At 37.3% G+C, this 18,380-nt stretch overlaps 1 protein-coding gene across 1 annotated transcript in view; it reads left to right on the forward strand.

Moving 5' to 3' along the window:
• WDR44 (WD repeat domain 44) overlaps positions 1-18,380 on the forward strand; it is an 83,132-nt gene that overhangs the window by 26,467 nt on the left and 38,285 nt on the right. Inside the window, exons 2-7 of the mRNA XM_041741701.1 lie at positions 1,609-1,642; positions 8,209-8,283; positions 13,353-13,989; positions 14,483-14,613; positions 15,723-15,818; positions 17,908-18,044. Of these exons, the coding sequence (XP_041597635.1) occupies positions 1,609-1,642; positions 8,209-8,283; positions 13,353-13,989; positions 14,483-14,613; positions 15,723-15,818; positions 17,908-18,044 (1,110 nt within the window). The remainder of the gene's footprint in view (positions 1-1,608; positions 1,643-8,208; positions 8,284-13,352; positions 13,990-14,482; positions 14,614-15,722; positions 15,819-17,907; positions 18,045-18,380) is intronic.

Here is an 18,380-nt window from a genome sequence, read left to right on the forward strand (position 1 = left end):
GGCTCTCAAAAGGAAGTAATAAATTACTCCTTATAGTTTGCACATGACTGTATGTAAAGTCCTGTTAGAACCAAGTTGGAATATTTCCACATATGTCAACAATTGGCCCATAATTTAGATCCTGTGAATCAATGGCTAGAAAGTGCTCTTTATGAAATCTGTTACATAACAGATAAATGTGACTCCCCATTCTGTGTTTTTTTCCTTTTTTTGACAGCTAAAAAACCTGGCCAGATTTCTCGAAGTGAGGCTCATGGGGAAGACGGATTTTCTCTTTCTTCTCTACCTCATATGGGGCCTACATTTTTTTTTTGGGGGGGGGGATACATTTTAAAATCTTATTTCCTTTTGCTGCTACACCTCTGAAGCAGGTGATTTTTTTTTTCCTAATTGGCATTCAGAATATGTGCTACATAGAAATTCAGGCTCCTTCAAGGTTTTTTGTTTTTATGTTCTTTTGATTGCACTTATGTTTTAGACATCCTTTGTTTGGAATCTTTTCTCTCCCTCTCTCTTTTTTTAAAAATTTATGATAGTCACACAGAGAGAGAAAGAGAGACATAGGCAGAGGGAGAAGCAGGCTACATGCACCGGGAGCCCGACGTGGGATTCAATCCCGGGTCTCCAGGATCGCGCCCTGGGCCAAAGGCAGGTGCCAAACCGCTGCGCCACCCAGGGATCCCTCTCCTTCTCTCTTTTTAAAAAAGATTTATTTATTGGAGAGAGAGTGCACTAGAGTGGGGGGGGGGTGGGGGAGAAGGAGAGAAGCAGACTGCCATCAGCAGGGTTTGATCTCGCCACCCCGAGATCATCACCTGAATCAAATCTAGAATCCTAGGCTTAATCTTCTGAGCCACCCAGGCACCCTCTTTTTTCTTTTTTTAAATATCGGAATAGCCTTGGTCTAATCACCTCTGGGTAAAGAGGACTTTGTTACATAGCAGTTTGTTAGCCAGGGAAGCCAAATAATTGGGAATATATTTTTCATTCTTGGAAGTTGTCCTTTGTTAACATGGAATTATATTGTCTAGGCACTACAATTCAGTTGTGGGCACTATTTTATATAGCTACTGTTTTGTTTTTGTTTTAAGAGTTACTTATTTTTAGAGAGGGCACATGACCTGGGTGGGGGAGGGGCAGAGGGAGAAGTGGGGAGAGAATGTTTAAGCAAGCACCATGCCCATTGTGGAGCCCTACCATCAAGAACACTACTGGGTTCTTGATCTCACAAAGCTGAGATCATGACCCAAGCAGAAATCAAGAGTCAGGCGTCCCTAGAATATTTATTCTCGAGAAATTTATCGTGGAAGAGCACAAAATTTTATTTACAAGGATGCTTATTATAGTATTCTATGTCCTATGTATCTGAGAAGATGAAAGGTACATACTCAAATCTCTAGATGGTAGGATTATGGGTTACTTGTATTTTATTCTCTACTTTTTGTGTTGTCTACATTTTCTATGTGCACAGAAGACTTTTTCCAATCACAAAATGTATAAATGTTTTTTAAAACATGGGCTTTAATAACGTGTCTTTAATAAATGTATAGAAGTATTTCCCTTCTTGCCTCCACTATTCAACACCTCCTTCCTTTTATTTCTGTACAGGTCTCCAGGAAAGGTTGGAATTTCAACATTAAAGGTAAGTTTTGTTTTCTGAGAGTTATATCTCCACAAATTGTGTACACTTTTCATTCATTTTTCTATTTTATGTAAATCTTGGTTTTCTTTTGTTGTTATTTTTTGCTAAGTAATATTGTCATTGTATCTTACTAGGTGTGATATTTCTAAGCAAATACTGTGCTACAAGGAAGGGACTGTAAGTTTTTTAGATTTCCACTAATTTTGTTTTTATAATTTTTAGAATAGAAGAATACTATAAAATATCTGTGTATGTTAATTGAAAAAGTAATATTTGCATGACAAAAATGTGGAATAACCAAAAACTTGTATACTTCTTATGGGCACATGCTTTAGTATCATTGCTATATATAAAAATCAATCCCAGCCTTATCTCCAAGCAAAGGAGTTTGGTATTGAGATGTTATGCTAGGGAAAGCCATTTTAAGTCCATGAATATCATCAAACAGAACTATTTACATCAAATAGAGTATATACTGTATGTGTATGTTTGTGTATGACTATGTATAATGTATGTATAATCTCAAACGTGCTGTTATTTTTTTAGTGTCCCTACTTTCTGTTTATACACGTTGGATATTCATCTCTCTGATACATTGTGGTGTGTTCATGTGGCATATATTCTATAGCAGTAGATATGAATGAATTGATTATATACAATGACATAGATGGATTTCAGCACCATAGTGTTGGGTGGGGAAAAAACAAGTCACAGTAAGATACATACAGTAAGATTCCATTTATATTAAGATCAAAAACATGCAGAACGAAATAATGTGTTGTTTAGAGATAGAAGCACAGAGTTTAAAGAACAGCAAGGGAGGATCCCTGGGTGGCGCAGCGGTTTGGCACCTGCCTTTGGCCCAGGGCGCGATCCTGGAGACTCAGGATCGAATCCCACGTCAGGCTCCGGGTGCATGGAGCCTGCTTCTCCCTCTGCCTGTGTCTCTGCCTCTCTCTCTCTCTCTCTCTCTCTCACTGTGTGCCTATCATAAATAAATAAAATTTTAAAAAAAAATTAAAAAAAAAAAAAAAGAACAGCAAGGGAGTGACAAACACAAAGTTGAAGGTATCAGTCATGTCTGAGGGAGAAAGAATATAATAAAAATGGAGGAGGATATGCAAGAGATTGAAAGCTAATGATAATTTTTTTCTTAAACTGAGTACTTAAGATTAAATCATAATTCTTCATTCCTTGTATTTTATAAAAGTTCTCTTGTATTTATTTGATAAAAACAATTTTTATAAATAATGCATGGACATGGTTAAAATTTGCTCAATACAAAAAAGTAGATGGTTGAAAATGTAGCTTCCCTCTCATTCCTCATTGTCCACCTTCCAATCCCCATATCCAGAGATGATTGCTGTTTATGCCTGTAGGTTTTTAAAGCCACTTAGCTCTAAGATATTTATATTGGTTATAAGAAATAGGTTTGTGAAATTTACTTTATCTCAGTAATTATAGATTGTGCTTAACTTGAATAAAATTAGATAGAAAATATACATATTTAGTAAATAAACACAAAGTTGGATATTGTTATTTACTTCTGAAATAATCATAGATTACAAGAAGCTGCAAATGTAATTTAGAGAACTCTTATATATCCTTCATCCATTTCACCCAGTGGTTATGTCTTAATTATAGCACAATATGAAAACCAGAAATTTGACATTGGTACAATATGAATATATGGTTTTGCTTCAGTTTATTACATATGTATATTTGTTTAAGTACCACCACAAGATGCAGATCTATTTCATCACCACAAAGATATCTCTTGTGCTACCCTTTTATAAATTCACACCCACTCCCTCCCTCACATCATCCCTAACCCCAGACAGCCACTAAGCTGTTTTCCATTTCTGTAATGTTGTCACTTAAGAATATCCTATAAATGCAGTCATATAGTGTGTGACCTTTTGAGACTGCCTCAAAGGATTGAGATCCAAGTTGTTGCATGCATCAACAGTTTATTCCTTTTTATTGTTAAATAGTGGTCTGTAGCATGAATGTACTCAGACTCTTGAGTGAATATCATGTATAACAGCATATCTATTGATATTTTAAGCAATCCAAAGAAGAATTTGGTTTAGTCCTGATTTTGATGATTTTACAGTCTCACAGAAGAGAGATATATATGAGATATTGGTGTTTGTAGAATAGAATAGACTTCTAAGTGCTCCAAGGAGTTTGGGGGAGATAAAACAATAGGAGAGCATGGGTACCTGGAATAGAAGAGAAAAGTTTCAGGGAGGAGGTAGAACTTGTGCTGGGCTTTGAGCAATGGAAGAGATCTGCATAAGCAGATAGAGAAAAATTGGGAAAGCATTGTATGTTAGGCAATAGTATGAGCTCATTAATATGCAAAGGTATAGAATTTGCTGGGAGCATTGAAAGACTGGTGTGACCTATATAAATGTTTCAGCAGTGAAATGATGGAAAAGTGAGGTGGGGGCATATTTCAATGAACTTTGAATGTCAGCTTAAGAACTCTGGGCTTTAGGGATCCCTGGGTGGCTCAGTCAGTTAAGCGTCTGCCTTCGGCTTATGTCACAATCCCAAGGTCCTGGGATCGAGCCCCACATCAGGCTCCCTGCTCTGTGGGGAGTCTGCTTCTCCCTCTCTGCTGCTCCCTCTGCTTGTGCTCTCTTTCTGTCAAAGAAATAAATTTTAAAAAAAGAACTCTGAGCTTTGGGGCACCTGGGTGGCTCAGTTGGTTGAGCATCCAACTTTTCGTTTCAGCCCATGTCAGGATCATAGGATCGAGTCCCACCTCCAGCTCTGCATGAAGTCTGCCTGTCCCTTTCTCCCTTGCCCCCCCCCCCACTTTCAAATAAATACATAAAATCTTTTTCAAAAAACTCTGAGCTTCAAAATTTTGAAGCAAGATATTTTATTTATTTTTTAAAAGATTATTTACTTATTTATTCATAGAGACAGAGAGAGGGAGAGAGAGAGAGGCAGAGACACAGGCAGAGGGAGAAGCAGGCACCATGCAGAGAGCCTGACCTGGGACTGGATCCAGGGTCTCCAGGATCACGCCCTAGGCTGCAGGCGGCGCTAAACTGCTGCGCCACCAGGGCTGCCTGAAGCAAGATATTTTAAAAGTCAATTTTTATCTGTCTTACCAGTTGTGCTCTTCAGAGTTTTTTTTTTTTTCCTGAGGAATTAACTAAAGGTATGGAGTGGAAGGGTGGGAGATGGTTTGGAGGCAAGAGACTAAGTGCACAGAGAATGGTTAAGAGGCAGTTAGAAGGTCAAGACTTGAACAAAGGGATTGTGTTGATAGGAATCAGTGGGCTGATGTGGCCATTATTTAACAGTTGTTTCTTGGTGGTGGTGGGTTTCCCCCCCCCTCTTCTTAGCAAAAGAGAGTAGAGATCACATCTCTATAAAGTGTATTTTAAAATGTCACTTTAGGGGCACCTGGCTGCTTCGTCAGAAGAGCATGTGACTCTTGATCTAAAAGTCATGAGTTCGAGCCCCACTTTGGGGGTAGAGATTACTTAAAAAAAACACAATAAACTTTAAAAAGTAAATAAATAAATACATAAAATTTCACTTTGGTCACTGTTAATAGTTTCCCCTTCCTCACTAGTAAAAACTAGAAGTGACCTGAATTTTTTAAAAACTGACATTTTTAGCTCACTGTTCTTTAGTAGATAATAAGATTTCCCTGAGTGTAGATTACTTTTGTGCAACTTATTTGTGAAAATGATTAATCTTTTGGATGTGCTTATTAAAATTCAAAAGCTCAAACTGTAGAACTGAATACTCTGGAAAGTACAGGCAGTTCTCTAATATCCAACAGAGATGGAGGGAGACAGTGGTCTGAATTGCTAGAAATTGAATGATCCTACCATACTTCTATTGTTTTAAAGATTTTATTTATTTGAAAGAGAGAGAGAACACACTTGGCAGCAGTGGCAGGCCCGGCAGAGGGAGAGGGAGAAGCAGACACCTACTGAGCAGGAAGCCTGACAGGCCTCTATCTCAGGACCCTGAGATCATGACCTAAGCTGAAGGCAGATGGTTAACCAACTAAGCCACCCAGCCCCCCCCCCCCCACCGTACTACTTAAGGAAGTATATTTCTGGGGTTGTGATAGAAATGGGTTAAAGAAATGACCTGATGGTGGGAAGCTGGGATTTGGTAGGCCTCCTGCTTTAGTAATGGGGCAGTCCATCTCCAGAAGGAGGTAATAAATGAGGAGTGTCTGAAGTCTGAGTTGGTATTGTCTGCAGGCATATTCTTGGCTTCCAATGCTTTACCTCCACAGCCTGATCAAGGTGCTAGGGGAAGGACCTGAACCTTTGACATCACTGAGAGAGGATCATAGATGACTATATATGTACTAAATCAACTTTTACTAAGAAATCTTGATTAATTTCTCTAGAGATTAGATCCTCTGGTAGGTGCCATATCACTCCATCAAACTTGTGACTTAACCACAGTTTACCTTACAGAGCTTGATACCTTTCAAAGGTTCAAAGTCCAGGAGAGTTTTGTTGAAGCCAAATAAAATGAAGTCTAATCACTGCTTGGCAGTTTTGATCAATGTGAGAATGTTAATCCGTGATGGTTTTTTTTTTTTAATTTTTATTTATGATAGTCACAGAGAGAGAGAGAGGGGCAGAGACACAGGCAGAGGGAGAAGCAGGCTCCATGCACCGGGAGCCCGATGTGGGATTCGATCCCGGGTCTCCAGGATCGCGCCCTGGGCCAAAGGCAGGCGCCAAACCGCTGCGCCACCCAGGGATCCCCGTGATGGTTTTAAGTACTTAATTCAAACAAATTATATTGAGGTAGAGGGATTAGTAGTGTGCATTTTTGCTTAGGTTAACTTAAGGAACATACCCATGGAATTAATGTTGTATAGTACTTCTGATTTTCCTACTAATGAACAGTTATTGGAGGATAATTGGATAAATATACTTAATTTGTAAGATAATTACAGGTGTTTCTCTAATATGCATTAACTGTTCTTAATGACTATCAGCTTTCAAGTATTCTCCATCTTGTCAAGATTATCTTACTAACTGGTTCTGATTAGAGTTCTTTTTCTTTTAGTTTAAAACCAGGATTTGATTAAAGGATATATAAACTTAAGATACGTGTATTTACTGAAGAAAAGCCAGAGCCATGGGTTACTCAACATTCATTTAGCAAATAATTACTTTTGCCCAGCACTCTTTAGGTATTAGGTACATAGTGGTAGATGGAACAAAGGCCTTGATCTCATGAAGCTTACATTCTAGTGGGACAGGGAAGAGACAAAAGAATAAGCAAGTAAATGGTCATTTCAGGTGGTAATAAGTACAATGAAGAAACAAAATATAGATAATGTGATAGAAAGTTAAGCAGGTAAGGCTATTTTAAGGTGGTCAGGGAAGGCTTTTCTGATGTGATAATGCTTGAGTTATCACCCTAAAGATGGTAAAGAATCATCTGATTGGCCAAAGTGTGAATGTGGGGTTGTGGTGGACAAGGGAAGTGAGAAATGTAGATGAGGTCAAAGATGTAGGCCCTCATGGGTTGTGATAGAGTTTGGATTTTCCCTGACACTGAAAATTCCATGAAACAACTTTTCAACTTGAAGATACCAGAAGTACTACAGAAATTTCTCTAGTACATTAAATCTTTAGCATTATACTGATCTGGAGTAATTTTATCACAGTACCTGTCATGGTCATATCCTAATACTTGTATAAGTACTACCTTGATACTTAGATATATCGTTATGTGCCTTAAGTTGCTTATCTGTCAAAAATGGTTATTATGAACCTTCTCTAACTCTGTGATGTGTACCAAAAATTATGAAAAGTTTTTTTTCTCAGTATCATTAGTAGCATTCAAATTGCTATATTTATATAAACATATGACAATTTAGGATGGAGATGAATACTATGTTTATATTTGCAAATGTGTAATTGTCTTATTTTACTAGAATTTTTTCCTAGCAGAAAATCTGTATCCCTCTCTACCTTCTCTAACTTCCCAAATATATATATATATGTACGTATGTGTATATGAATGTATACGTAGATATATATGTATTTTTGGTGGGTTTAATTTTTTTCATCTATTGCGGAACTTTAACTTCTGGTTGTCTTGATTCCTTTCATCTAAAGCATGTAGTATTTTTAAGAAAACTATTCTCTGAATGTGATTTTCTGTATTATGTACTTTTATACTTATGTGTATTTATGGAGCAATACTATGGGAAAGATAGCAATCCTGATTCAACCCTTTGCTTTAAGTCCTTCATCTTTTTAAGCTACAAAGGTAGTTGGTGGTTTTTATCTTCCTGTACAATTTTTAATATTAAAAAGATGGGCACATTTATGGGAAAATAACCTATTGCTATAGAAATATAGAAAATTGCTGATTCGTAACCTTATGCAAATCACATTATCCCTGTTGGCATAAAATATCTGGGCATCTTTCCATATACAAACATCTAAGCTGCTTTATTAAGGTTATGTTTTCTAATTTGTACCCATCCTAAAAAGAATTTTAAAGAAAAAGTGTCATCATTTGATCTGTTTCTTTTCTTTTTAATATAGGAAACTGAGAACACTGCACACAAAGCTGGAAATGAGTCTCCTGTACAAGAACTGAAACAAGATGTGTCTAAAAAGGTTGGTAAGATACAATGTCAGTATTGGTTTAACAGATGTCATATACATATGGTATATTTAAAGTGGAAAATTTTCTATATTTTTTGTAGTGCAGTATACTTGGTGGATATTCACTAAATGTTCCTTGAATCTTGAATTTGAGATTGAAGACACATCACGCTTTTTAGAGGTCATTTCATAAACAAACTAATTGATAATTTTTCCTTGAAACAGTATTTTGAAAATTGTTTTGTAATGTATTTTGATTTTTTATGCTTGCATTTTTATTAGAATAAGCTTTAACTATTTTTTTAAAAGATTTTATTTATTCATGAGAGACACAGAGAGAGAGAGAGAGGCAGAAACACAGGCAGAGCCCGAAGCAGGACTCGATCCCCAGAACCCGGGATCATGCCCTGAGCACAAAGCAGGTGCTCAACCGCTGAGCCACCCAGGCATACCTAAGCTGTAGCTATTCTCGAGTTAACTACCAAGAATTAAAGGTATTGAAAGGCTCAGTACAGCAAATTCTGATGCCTTTAAGAGTTAGAGGTTACACAAAGTCATTACTCTAATAGTGCCTTTGATACCTTTTAAAAATTTGATTCTTTAAAGCTTCAGAGTTTGGTTTACTAGAAGAAACTGAGCACAAGATAAAAATTTTGACAATGAGTAGTTCACAGTATCAGGATAAAACGGGAGGAGAAAGGATACTATGTGTTCATTCAGTTCTCCTACTTGTGAGTATTTTCTGTACCCCTGGCTCTGTTCTGGCTGGTGGGTTTCCAGAGACCAGCAAAATGATGCATTCTCTATCCTAGAGTTTCTCAATAGTGACACTTTGGGCTGAATAATTTTTCATTCTGGAGGGAAGGAGAGACGTTTCTGTGCATTGTAGGGTATTTAGCTGCATCCCTGGCTTCTACCCACTAGACATCAATAGATTCCTCCCTACTTGCACCCTATCATGACAACTAAAAATATCTTACATACATCACCAAATGTCTGGGGAGGAGTGCTGAGCAAAATCACCATTGGTGAGAATCCATTGTTCTAACCTTATGTAATTTATAATTTTTTTAGAAGATTTTATTAATTTGACACAGAAAGAGCATAAGCAAGGGGAGTGGGGGAGAGAGAAGCAGGCTCCCCGCTCAGCAGGGAGCCCAGTGCAAGGCTCGATCCCAGGACCCTGGGATCATGATCTGAGCCAAAGGTAGATGCTTAAACAAGTGAGCTGCCCAGGTGCCCCGGAATTTATAAATTTAAGGGACTCCATATTTTAAGTGTATTTTATTTTATTTATTAGAGAAGGAGGGAGAAAGAGAGGAGGAGCATAGAGAGAGCAAGAATCTTAAGCAGGCTCCTTGCCCATCATGGAGCCTGTCCTATAACCCTGAGATCATGATCTGAGCCAAAATCAGGAGTCCGATGCTGAACTTACTGATCCACCCAAGTGCCCCCAGTGAACTCTCTATTTTAATATTGATCATACTTTTTTCCCTCAAAAGGATTTTTTTTGGGAGAAATGGTATTATTGTATATCAGCATAAATAAGGGAACAAAAGTAGTAACCAGTTTTTTCTTCTTAAATCAGAATATCCCATAGTTCTCACTGTAATAAACAGGTATCTTAATTTTTCAGCTTTGCTTTCTGGTTCTCACCCATTTGCATGACTTTGTTTTGTTTTGTTTGTCTAATAATAGTGTAAATAGAATTCTATATTTTACCTTTTCCTCTTACCATCATTAGTTTTTATTGTATTTCTACAGTTTCAATACTCAGTTTTCATTTGATGTTTCAGTTTTCTATGAAGCAAATATATTACAATGTATCTACTTATTCTTATTGTTGAAAACTTGAAATGTTTCTATTTTTTCCACTAGTTTTCCTTTTCAAGAATTTTTTCTTAGGATACAAATGGGTAACTAATAGTGGCCAATAAAGGTAATTTTTAAGGAGACTTTAGAAACTGAAAAAATAGTAAACAGTATGGAGCAGCTGAGTGAAGCTTAAGACTAGGTCTCACTTTTTAAGTTGTAGTCTTTTCAATTGATTTAAGTATCACATACGAATGATAAAAGCTGTGGGAATATACAGTGCACCAGACAAGACAATCCCTTTCCCCAGTAACTTACGTTTTAGTAGAAGAAATTAGTTAAACACAAAACTGAGTGTAAAATGTGTTCATATAAACTTACAAACTATAAGGGCAGAAAGGGAGCCTTTACTTCCTGCTTGAAGATGAAGATAGGAATGGGAAAGACTTCATGGAAGAAGTAACATCTGAGCTGGTTCTTGATGAATGGTTAAGATTTGGACAGGCAAAGATGAGAGTTGAAAGGCATAACCAAAGGCACGGAAAAGAGAAATGTGCAGAATGGTTACATATGACATTAGAGCCCAAAGTTAGGCCACAACTATGGGAATGCCTCTTATGTTATACTAAAACATCTGGTTTCTATTTTACAGTTACTGGAAAATCAGTGAGTTTTTTGAAGCAGGAAGGTGATGTGAAACGAACAGTTGCTTTAGCCTGTTCATCTCTGTGTTGGTCTTGATTCTCGTTGTTCTCTTGGTCTTTCCTTGTTTGCTACCTCCTAAAACCTGAGGGTTGGGGTGGGGAATACAGGGTTAGGTATTGTAAGTAGGTGCTATGAGGGCATAACAAGAGGGATAAAATATGGGCCTTGTGTTTCAAAAACTAATTATCTGTTATGGGGAAAGTATTTATATAAAGCTAGCCCATATACTACTTTGTGTTTATATTATAATTCACACTATAGTGAATGGTAAGAATGATAGGAGTTCAGTGAAAGGATAAGGGATTGGGGAAGACTTGTGATTTTTAACCCCTTTTCTGGTATTAGCATTTCCATTATGCATAGTGATTATTCCAGACCTTAATAGTCATCTCATGCCCACTGTGCCCACTAGTATCCTGCTTGCTTTCAAAAGCAGATAACCTTGTTTCCTACCACACATAGACATTAAAGACTAAGAAGCCTGAATTTACTCCTTTTCATCTGCTCTCACTTCCCTTACCTGCAGACTTGTTTTCATCTTTTGCCTCTTTTTCAAGTCTGAGAACTTATTTTTTTCCTGTCCAAAGTAGCATGGTATAATATAAAAAACACTGGATTTTTTTAGAAAAATCTGGATTTCAGTTTTGACCTTGTAGTTTACTAGCGGTGGAACCTTGGACAAAATTCTTAATGCCTTTACCTCAGATTCTTGTTTTTGTAGGAGGGAGATAATCTAGCTACCTCAAGGCCTGTGCAAAGATTAAATGGAAAATATGTGTACTGGTCTAATACACAATAGTCCTCTTTCCTTTCTTCTCCAGAACTTTATCTAACTCTACTGTTGGCTCCTTCCCCTCAGCTTGTAAAAATGCTGGGTCACTTTCTTGCAGCCTCTTCCATTTATAGCCAAGCTTTTTGAAAACATAGATTGTGCTATCTCTGTGTTGTCACTCTTACTCATTCTTAAACCCACTGGCTTCTGTTATCACTAAGGTATTCAGTGCTCAGTAACCACCTAGTTGACAAAGTAGGTGGACTGTAGTTAATATTCCTCTGGTCAAAGTATGATTAAGACTAGGATAAAAATCGGAAGGTTGAGAAAAATTAATATGTGGACTACGCTGAGATATCAGGGAGAAATATTATTGAGCAGCAGTCATATCCAGCTCAGGTCTACATGTATTTGTGGTAAGCCAGATCAGGATGGCTCCGTTACACGTTCTGTTAACTTTTTGGAGCCAAGGAATTGAGAAAGCAGAAATCATCCATTGTTGGGCATGGTGGACAGATAGGTGGACTGGGAGATATTGTGTTGTAATAATGATAGTGCTGGGTAGAAAATATCTTTTATTTTAAATGTTGGTAGAAGATATAGAAACCCTGTCTATATTTTTCAGCTACAGATAAGAAGTAAAAGGGGGAGGGGATCCCTGGGTGGCTCAGTGGTTTAGCACCTGCCTTTGGCCCAGAGCGTGATCCTAGAGTCCCGGGATCGAGTCCCACATCAGGCTCCCCGCATGGAGCCTGCTTCTCCCTTTGCCTGTGTCTCTGCCTCTCTGTGTGTGTGTCTCTAATAGAGGGAGAAGCAGGCTCCATGCGGGGAGCCTGATGTGGCACTCGATCCCGGGTCTCCAGGATCACGCCCTGGGCTGAAGGTAGGCACTAAACCACTGAGCCACAAAGGGATCCCAATAAATAAAATCTTTTAAAAAAAAAGAAGTAAACAGGGGAAAAGGCAAGGTGAGCTGAGTTTTTGAACTCTTGTGGTTCTGCCATTTCGATGAATAGTGGAACATTTGGTATAGTTTAAGAATGTTAACCTCTGAGGCACCTGGGTTGCTCAGTGGTTGAGCCTTTGGCTCAGGTCCTGATCCCAGGTCCTGGGATCAAGTCCCGCATTGGGCTCCTTGTGAGGAGTCTGCTTCTCCTTTTGCCTATGTCTCTGCCTCTCTCTTTGTGTCTCATGAAAAAATAAATAAAATCTTGAAAAAAAAAAAAGGATGTTAATCTCCCTGCATCTCCTAGCTTTTTCTGTCATAGGCTTGAGTTCAGAACTAAACAATTCGAATTCTTGTGCTAGGTGGGTTTTAATTCTCACAGTTTTGTTAACTAAAGCAGCAGGTTGTTACTGCAACTAACTTGGCATAAATATGTAAATGGACAAGGATATGAAGAGTCTGAATGTAAATTTAGGTTTGATCTTTTATTTTACGGGGTTGGCTGAACTTTTGTCATTATACATACTAACAGATTCCCTATTATAATGGTTAAGAGAACAGATTCTGGAACCAAACTCCTGGGATTTTTGCCAGCTTCATCACTTACTCGCTGTGTGTCCTTGGACAAATCACTTGATCCCATTATGCCTTTGTTCCTTCATTTGTGTAATGATGATATTAAGACTGCTAACTCATATGGTTATTGTAGAGATTAAAAAATGTAAAGTGCTAAAAACAGTACATTCCCAGGGCACATAGTAAGTACTATGTAAATGATTAGCTGTTATTATGTTCTTGTAAATAGCTTCATTTTTTTAAAAAAACTGCTTTTTAACCTTTCATCAGATTATTGAAAGTATTATTGAGGAGAGTCAGAAAGTACTACAGCTGGAAGATGACTCCTCAGATTCCAAAGGAAAAAGACACTCTGATCAGGCTACTGCCAGTTCTATTGTAGCTGGAACAGATCTTAGCAATATACCTGGACTGTTAGCCATAGATCAGGTATTACAGGAAGATTCCAAAGAAGCAGAAAGTCAGAATGCAATTGAAGAAACTGAATTAGAATCAAAAAGATGTTTTCCTTCTGATGACATCTATGAGAAGTCAGTAGATGAAATCACTAAGTTAACTGAAATAGGTTCAACTGAGCAGCATAATGTGCCTGCAACTGAAACAGAAGTATTGAACAAGGAAGCTGTGGAAGCCAAAGGAAGTGATGTTCTAGAACCTGTGTCCTCAAACTCTTTATCTACTAAAGATTTTGCTGCCATGGAAGAAGTGGCTCCCGCCAAACCCCCAAGACAGCTTACTCCAGAACCTGACATTGTGGCAAGTACAAAGAAGCCTGTTCCAGCACGCCCTCCCCCTCCAACTAATTTCCCACCTCCTAGACCCCCACCTCCATCTCGACCTGCTCCACCACCAAGAAAAAAGAAAAGTGAATTGGAGTTTGAGGCCCTTAAAACACCTGATCTAGACGGCAAGTATTTAATTGAGAAATAACTTGTAGAGAGATTTTGGAGTTGAAGCTATTTGACTTTTTGGTTTTCTTTCAGTTATGCTATATACAACCATGTTGATGACCATGACCAAGTTATAAAAGTTATTTTAGTAATAAAAAGAGAAAATGTTTACATTGGTAGTAAGTTACATTACTATGTTTGAACATTTTAGTAGACTTCAAATTTTCAAATCTGTTACCATTGGAAACTTAAGATCTGAATTCAAGACATAGATCTCTTCGTGTTTAAGTTGTATAGCTTTGAGAAATTGAAATAACTTGTTTGAATCCTGGTTTCGTCATATATAAAATGAGAGTAATAAAACCACTTTCCTCATGGGATTGTTGTAAGAATCAGACAAAGGTTAAAGCACTTTCAAGCTCTATATAAGGTTCCAAATATAAATACTAGTTATTGCCATTATCATCATCAACATCATCATTATTATTATTATCATCATCGTCATTGCAGTTCCCAAAGAGAATATTACATCTGATACTCTCCTAAGTACGAACATGGCTTCAGAGAATACAGTCAAGGATTCTCAACCTTCTCTTGACTTGGCAAGTGCTACCAGTGGAGATAAAATAGTTACTGCCCAGGTTGGTAAATTCATGTTATATTTGACATAGGCTTTAACAACTTTCCACAGCTGGCTGGTTTGTTGCTTGTTGAACCTTCCTACTTCTCCAGGCAGGATATTTCTTTGTCCTTAAACCTGGCCTTCTTATATCCCCTTTCTAGCTCTGCTACTACATAGCTAGGTGATTCTAACAAACTATTTAATATCTGACTTTCAGATGTCCCTTTGATAAAATGAGGGGACAACCTTCCTTGAAGATGTTTTGTAAGGATGAAATGAGCTATGCCAAGTACATGGCATGCAGTAGGCAATATAAAAAAAGGAAGATGCTGCTATTTGTAATATTATTATAATGTTAATAAGCATCAACTACAGTCTTCATTTACCTGACCTATGGTGGTCAAAATTGAGAACTTTTATTTATAATTTCCTTTACCTGATCATGAAAAAAACATTCATATACTACGTTATATACCCATATGGAGGCAATAGAAAGTACCTGATAGCATGAATTTTACCATAGCCCAATTTCTGGGACTCAAGGCTTACTTGTGTGGTAGCTGTGGTTGGGACAGGTTAGCAGACTGGAAGATATGCCACTTCAATCTTGTCATAGCTTTAGAGCAGAGACTGGCAGTAGCCTGTCTTTGTAGGGTCCCCGAGCTAAGAATGGTTTTTTCATTTTTAAGGGATTGTAGGGGGAAAAAAAAAGAATACATGATAGACATTACATGTGAAACAGCCTAAAATATTTACTATCTTGCTCTTTATAGAAAAAGTTTGCCAATCCCTGCCTTCGAGATAAACACAAGTATAGTCCTGATTAATGTCAGTCTTAGTGCTGGCATTCTGGTAGTAGAGAACTGCTTTTGGGTCAGGTTCAAATAGAACATTTATTTGCTTTCAAATACTAAGACATTATTTCATGGGCAGCAGTGGTTTTGATACTTAATGTTTTTCAGCATGCTGGGAATAATAAAAGACTGAAATGGAGTGTTTCATTTAAATTTTCAGTAGGCTCCATTATGTGAATTATGGAATTCTTTAGAACTGTGTGTGGTAATGAATAATTGAGTGTTTATAAAAATTGACTCAGTCTACTTTCTGTTTATAAAATTGTAATTTTAGGAAAATGGAAAAGCACCTGATGGGCAGACTGTAGCAGGTGAGGTGATGGGCCCTCAGAGACCTAGATCCAACTCTGGAAGAGAGCTTACTGATGAGGTATAATTAGATTTTATTTTTGTTCTTAAAAACATAAAATATAAAAATCATAGTGAGAAGATGAAAAAATTCTCAAGATGAATGGTAGTGATGGTTGCACAGCATTGTTAATGTGCTTAATACCAGTGAATATACAACTAAAAATATTTTACCATGATTTAAAAAAAATTTTAATTTTTTTTTTTTTTTATGATAGTCAGAGAGAGAGAGAGAGAGAGGCGCAGAGACACAGGCAGAGGGAGAAGCAGGCTCCATGCACCGGGAGCCCGACGTGGGATTCGATCCCGGGTCTCCAGGATCGCGCCCTGGGCCAAAGGCAGGCGCTAAACCGCTGCGCCACCCAGGGATCCCTAAAAAAAATTTTAAAGTTTATTGCTGTTAGGCAAAAAAATCTAGAAGAAAAAATGAAAATTGATGATTTTCTTAGTTTTTAGAAACATTTTTATTGTTTTATCTATTTTTTTAAATATTTTATTTATTTATTCATGAGAGATACAGAGAGAGGCAGAGACACGGGCAGAGGGAGAAGCAGGCTCCCTGAGCCTGATGTGGTACTCGATCCTGGAACCCCAGAATCATGCTCTGAGCCAAAGGCAGATGCTCAACTGCTGAGCCACCCAGGTGTCCCTGTTTTATCTATTTTTTTTTAATTTTTTTTTTTATGATAGTCATACAGAGAGAGAGAGAGAGAGAGAGAGGGGCAGAGACGCAGGCAGAGGGAGAAGCAGGCTCCATGCACCGGGAGCCTGACGTGGGATTCGATCCCGGGTCTCCAGGATCGCGCCCTGGGCCAAAGGCAGGCGCCAAACCGCTGCACCACCCAGGGATCCCTGTTTTATCTATTTTTAAGTAAACTCTACACCCAGCATGGAGCTCAAACTCACAACCCCAAGATTAAGAGTCCCATGCTCTACTGGCTAAGCCAGCCAGCCACCCCAGATTTTTTTTTTTTAATATTCTGGAGTTTGCAACTCTAACTTAAACTTACCTTTTTATACCATTATGTGGTATTGAAAACAAGGTCCAAATTTAATAGAAGGTAGGCTTAAAAAGAACTTGATGTTATAGTTATATGTTTTTATACTTGCTAAGTGATGCACAGTATACAGACTAAGTGCTTACTTCTTACCATTAAAATTTAGTATTAATCGATTGGCCAGTTTACTCCAAATAAAGTTTTGATGCAAAATCTTATTTTTCATGTCATTTTTTCTTTCTTTTTCTTTTTTAAAGATTATTTTATTTTTTAGTAATCTCACCCAATATGGTGCTCAAACTCAACCCCAAGACCAAGGGGCACATGCTCTACCAACTGAGCCAGCCAGGTGCCCCAGTTTTCATTTCTTTTAAGCAATATATTTTTAAAAATTATTATACTTTGGAAAACAGTGTGGCAGTTCCTCAAAATATTAGACATTGAATTACCATGACCCAGCAATTCCACTCCTATATATACTATGTATATACCAAATAGAAATGAAAATATATGTCCACACAAAAAATGTACACAAGTATTCATAATAACCAAAGTGTGGAAACAACACAAACATTCATCACCCATGAATGGATAAATAAAATATGGTATATCCAAACCACATGGATTGTTTTTTGGAAATTAAAAGGAATGAAATTCTGACACATGCTGCAGTATGGATGAACCTTGAAAACATGGTGCTAAGTGAAAGAAGCCAGTCACAAAAGACAAACATACAAGATGATTTGATTTATATGAAATGTCTGGAATAGGCAAACCATAGAGACAAAAAGTAGATTAGTCAGTGCCAGGGGATGAGAGGAGAGGAAAATGAGGTATGGCATTTCATGGATATGGAGTTTCTTTTTGAGGTAGTGGAAATGTTCTAAACTTAAAGGTAATCGTTGCACAGCTCTGAATTTACTCGAAATCATTGAATTATACACTTTAAATGAGTGCATTTTTCAGTGTATGAATTGTATCTCACTAAAGTTAAAAATTATTATACACAGTACTAAATATATCTAGAAAGTCCTTAGCTTAATTGAGAATTTTGCAGACTCAAAAAGATAATTAAATTATAGGTCCTCTTGGTGTTATTTTTATTTATCTCAGGAAATTTTAGCCAGTGTCATGATTAAGAACCTAGATACTGGAGAAGAAATACCTTTGAGTCTTGCAGAAGAGAAACTGCCAACAGGTATTAATCCTCTCACTCTACACATCATGAGAAGGACTAAGGAATATGTAAGGTATGGCCTATTGTTATTATTTATCATTTGTAATATTTCAGAGTGGTGAAGATTTCTGTGTTTATGAACTATAGCAGTCCCTAATTTGATTTCGTGCAGTCTTCTTTTTTAAAACTTGGATTTAAAAGAGTTAATATATGAATTCTTCAATATTGTTCTCTCTTAAGACCATAAAGTTACTTGAGGAAAATAGAATATCTCTTGAATCTCATAGTATTTTGTTTCACTTTTAAAATGATTTATATAATACTAGAGACATATTGAAACATATTGAGGGTAAAAAGGCATGTGGAATGAAGACCTGGTTTTCTAAAACCTGGCTTTAAGTACTACAAA

This window comes from Vulpes lagopus, chromosome X, assembly GCF_018345385.1.
Source record: "Vulpes lagopus strain Blue_001 chromosome X, ASM1834538v1, whole genome shotgun sequence".
Lineage (NCBI taxonomy): Eukaryota > Metazoa > Chordata > Mammalia > Carnivora > Canidae > Vulpes > Vulpes lagopus.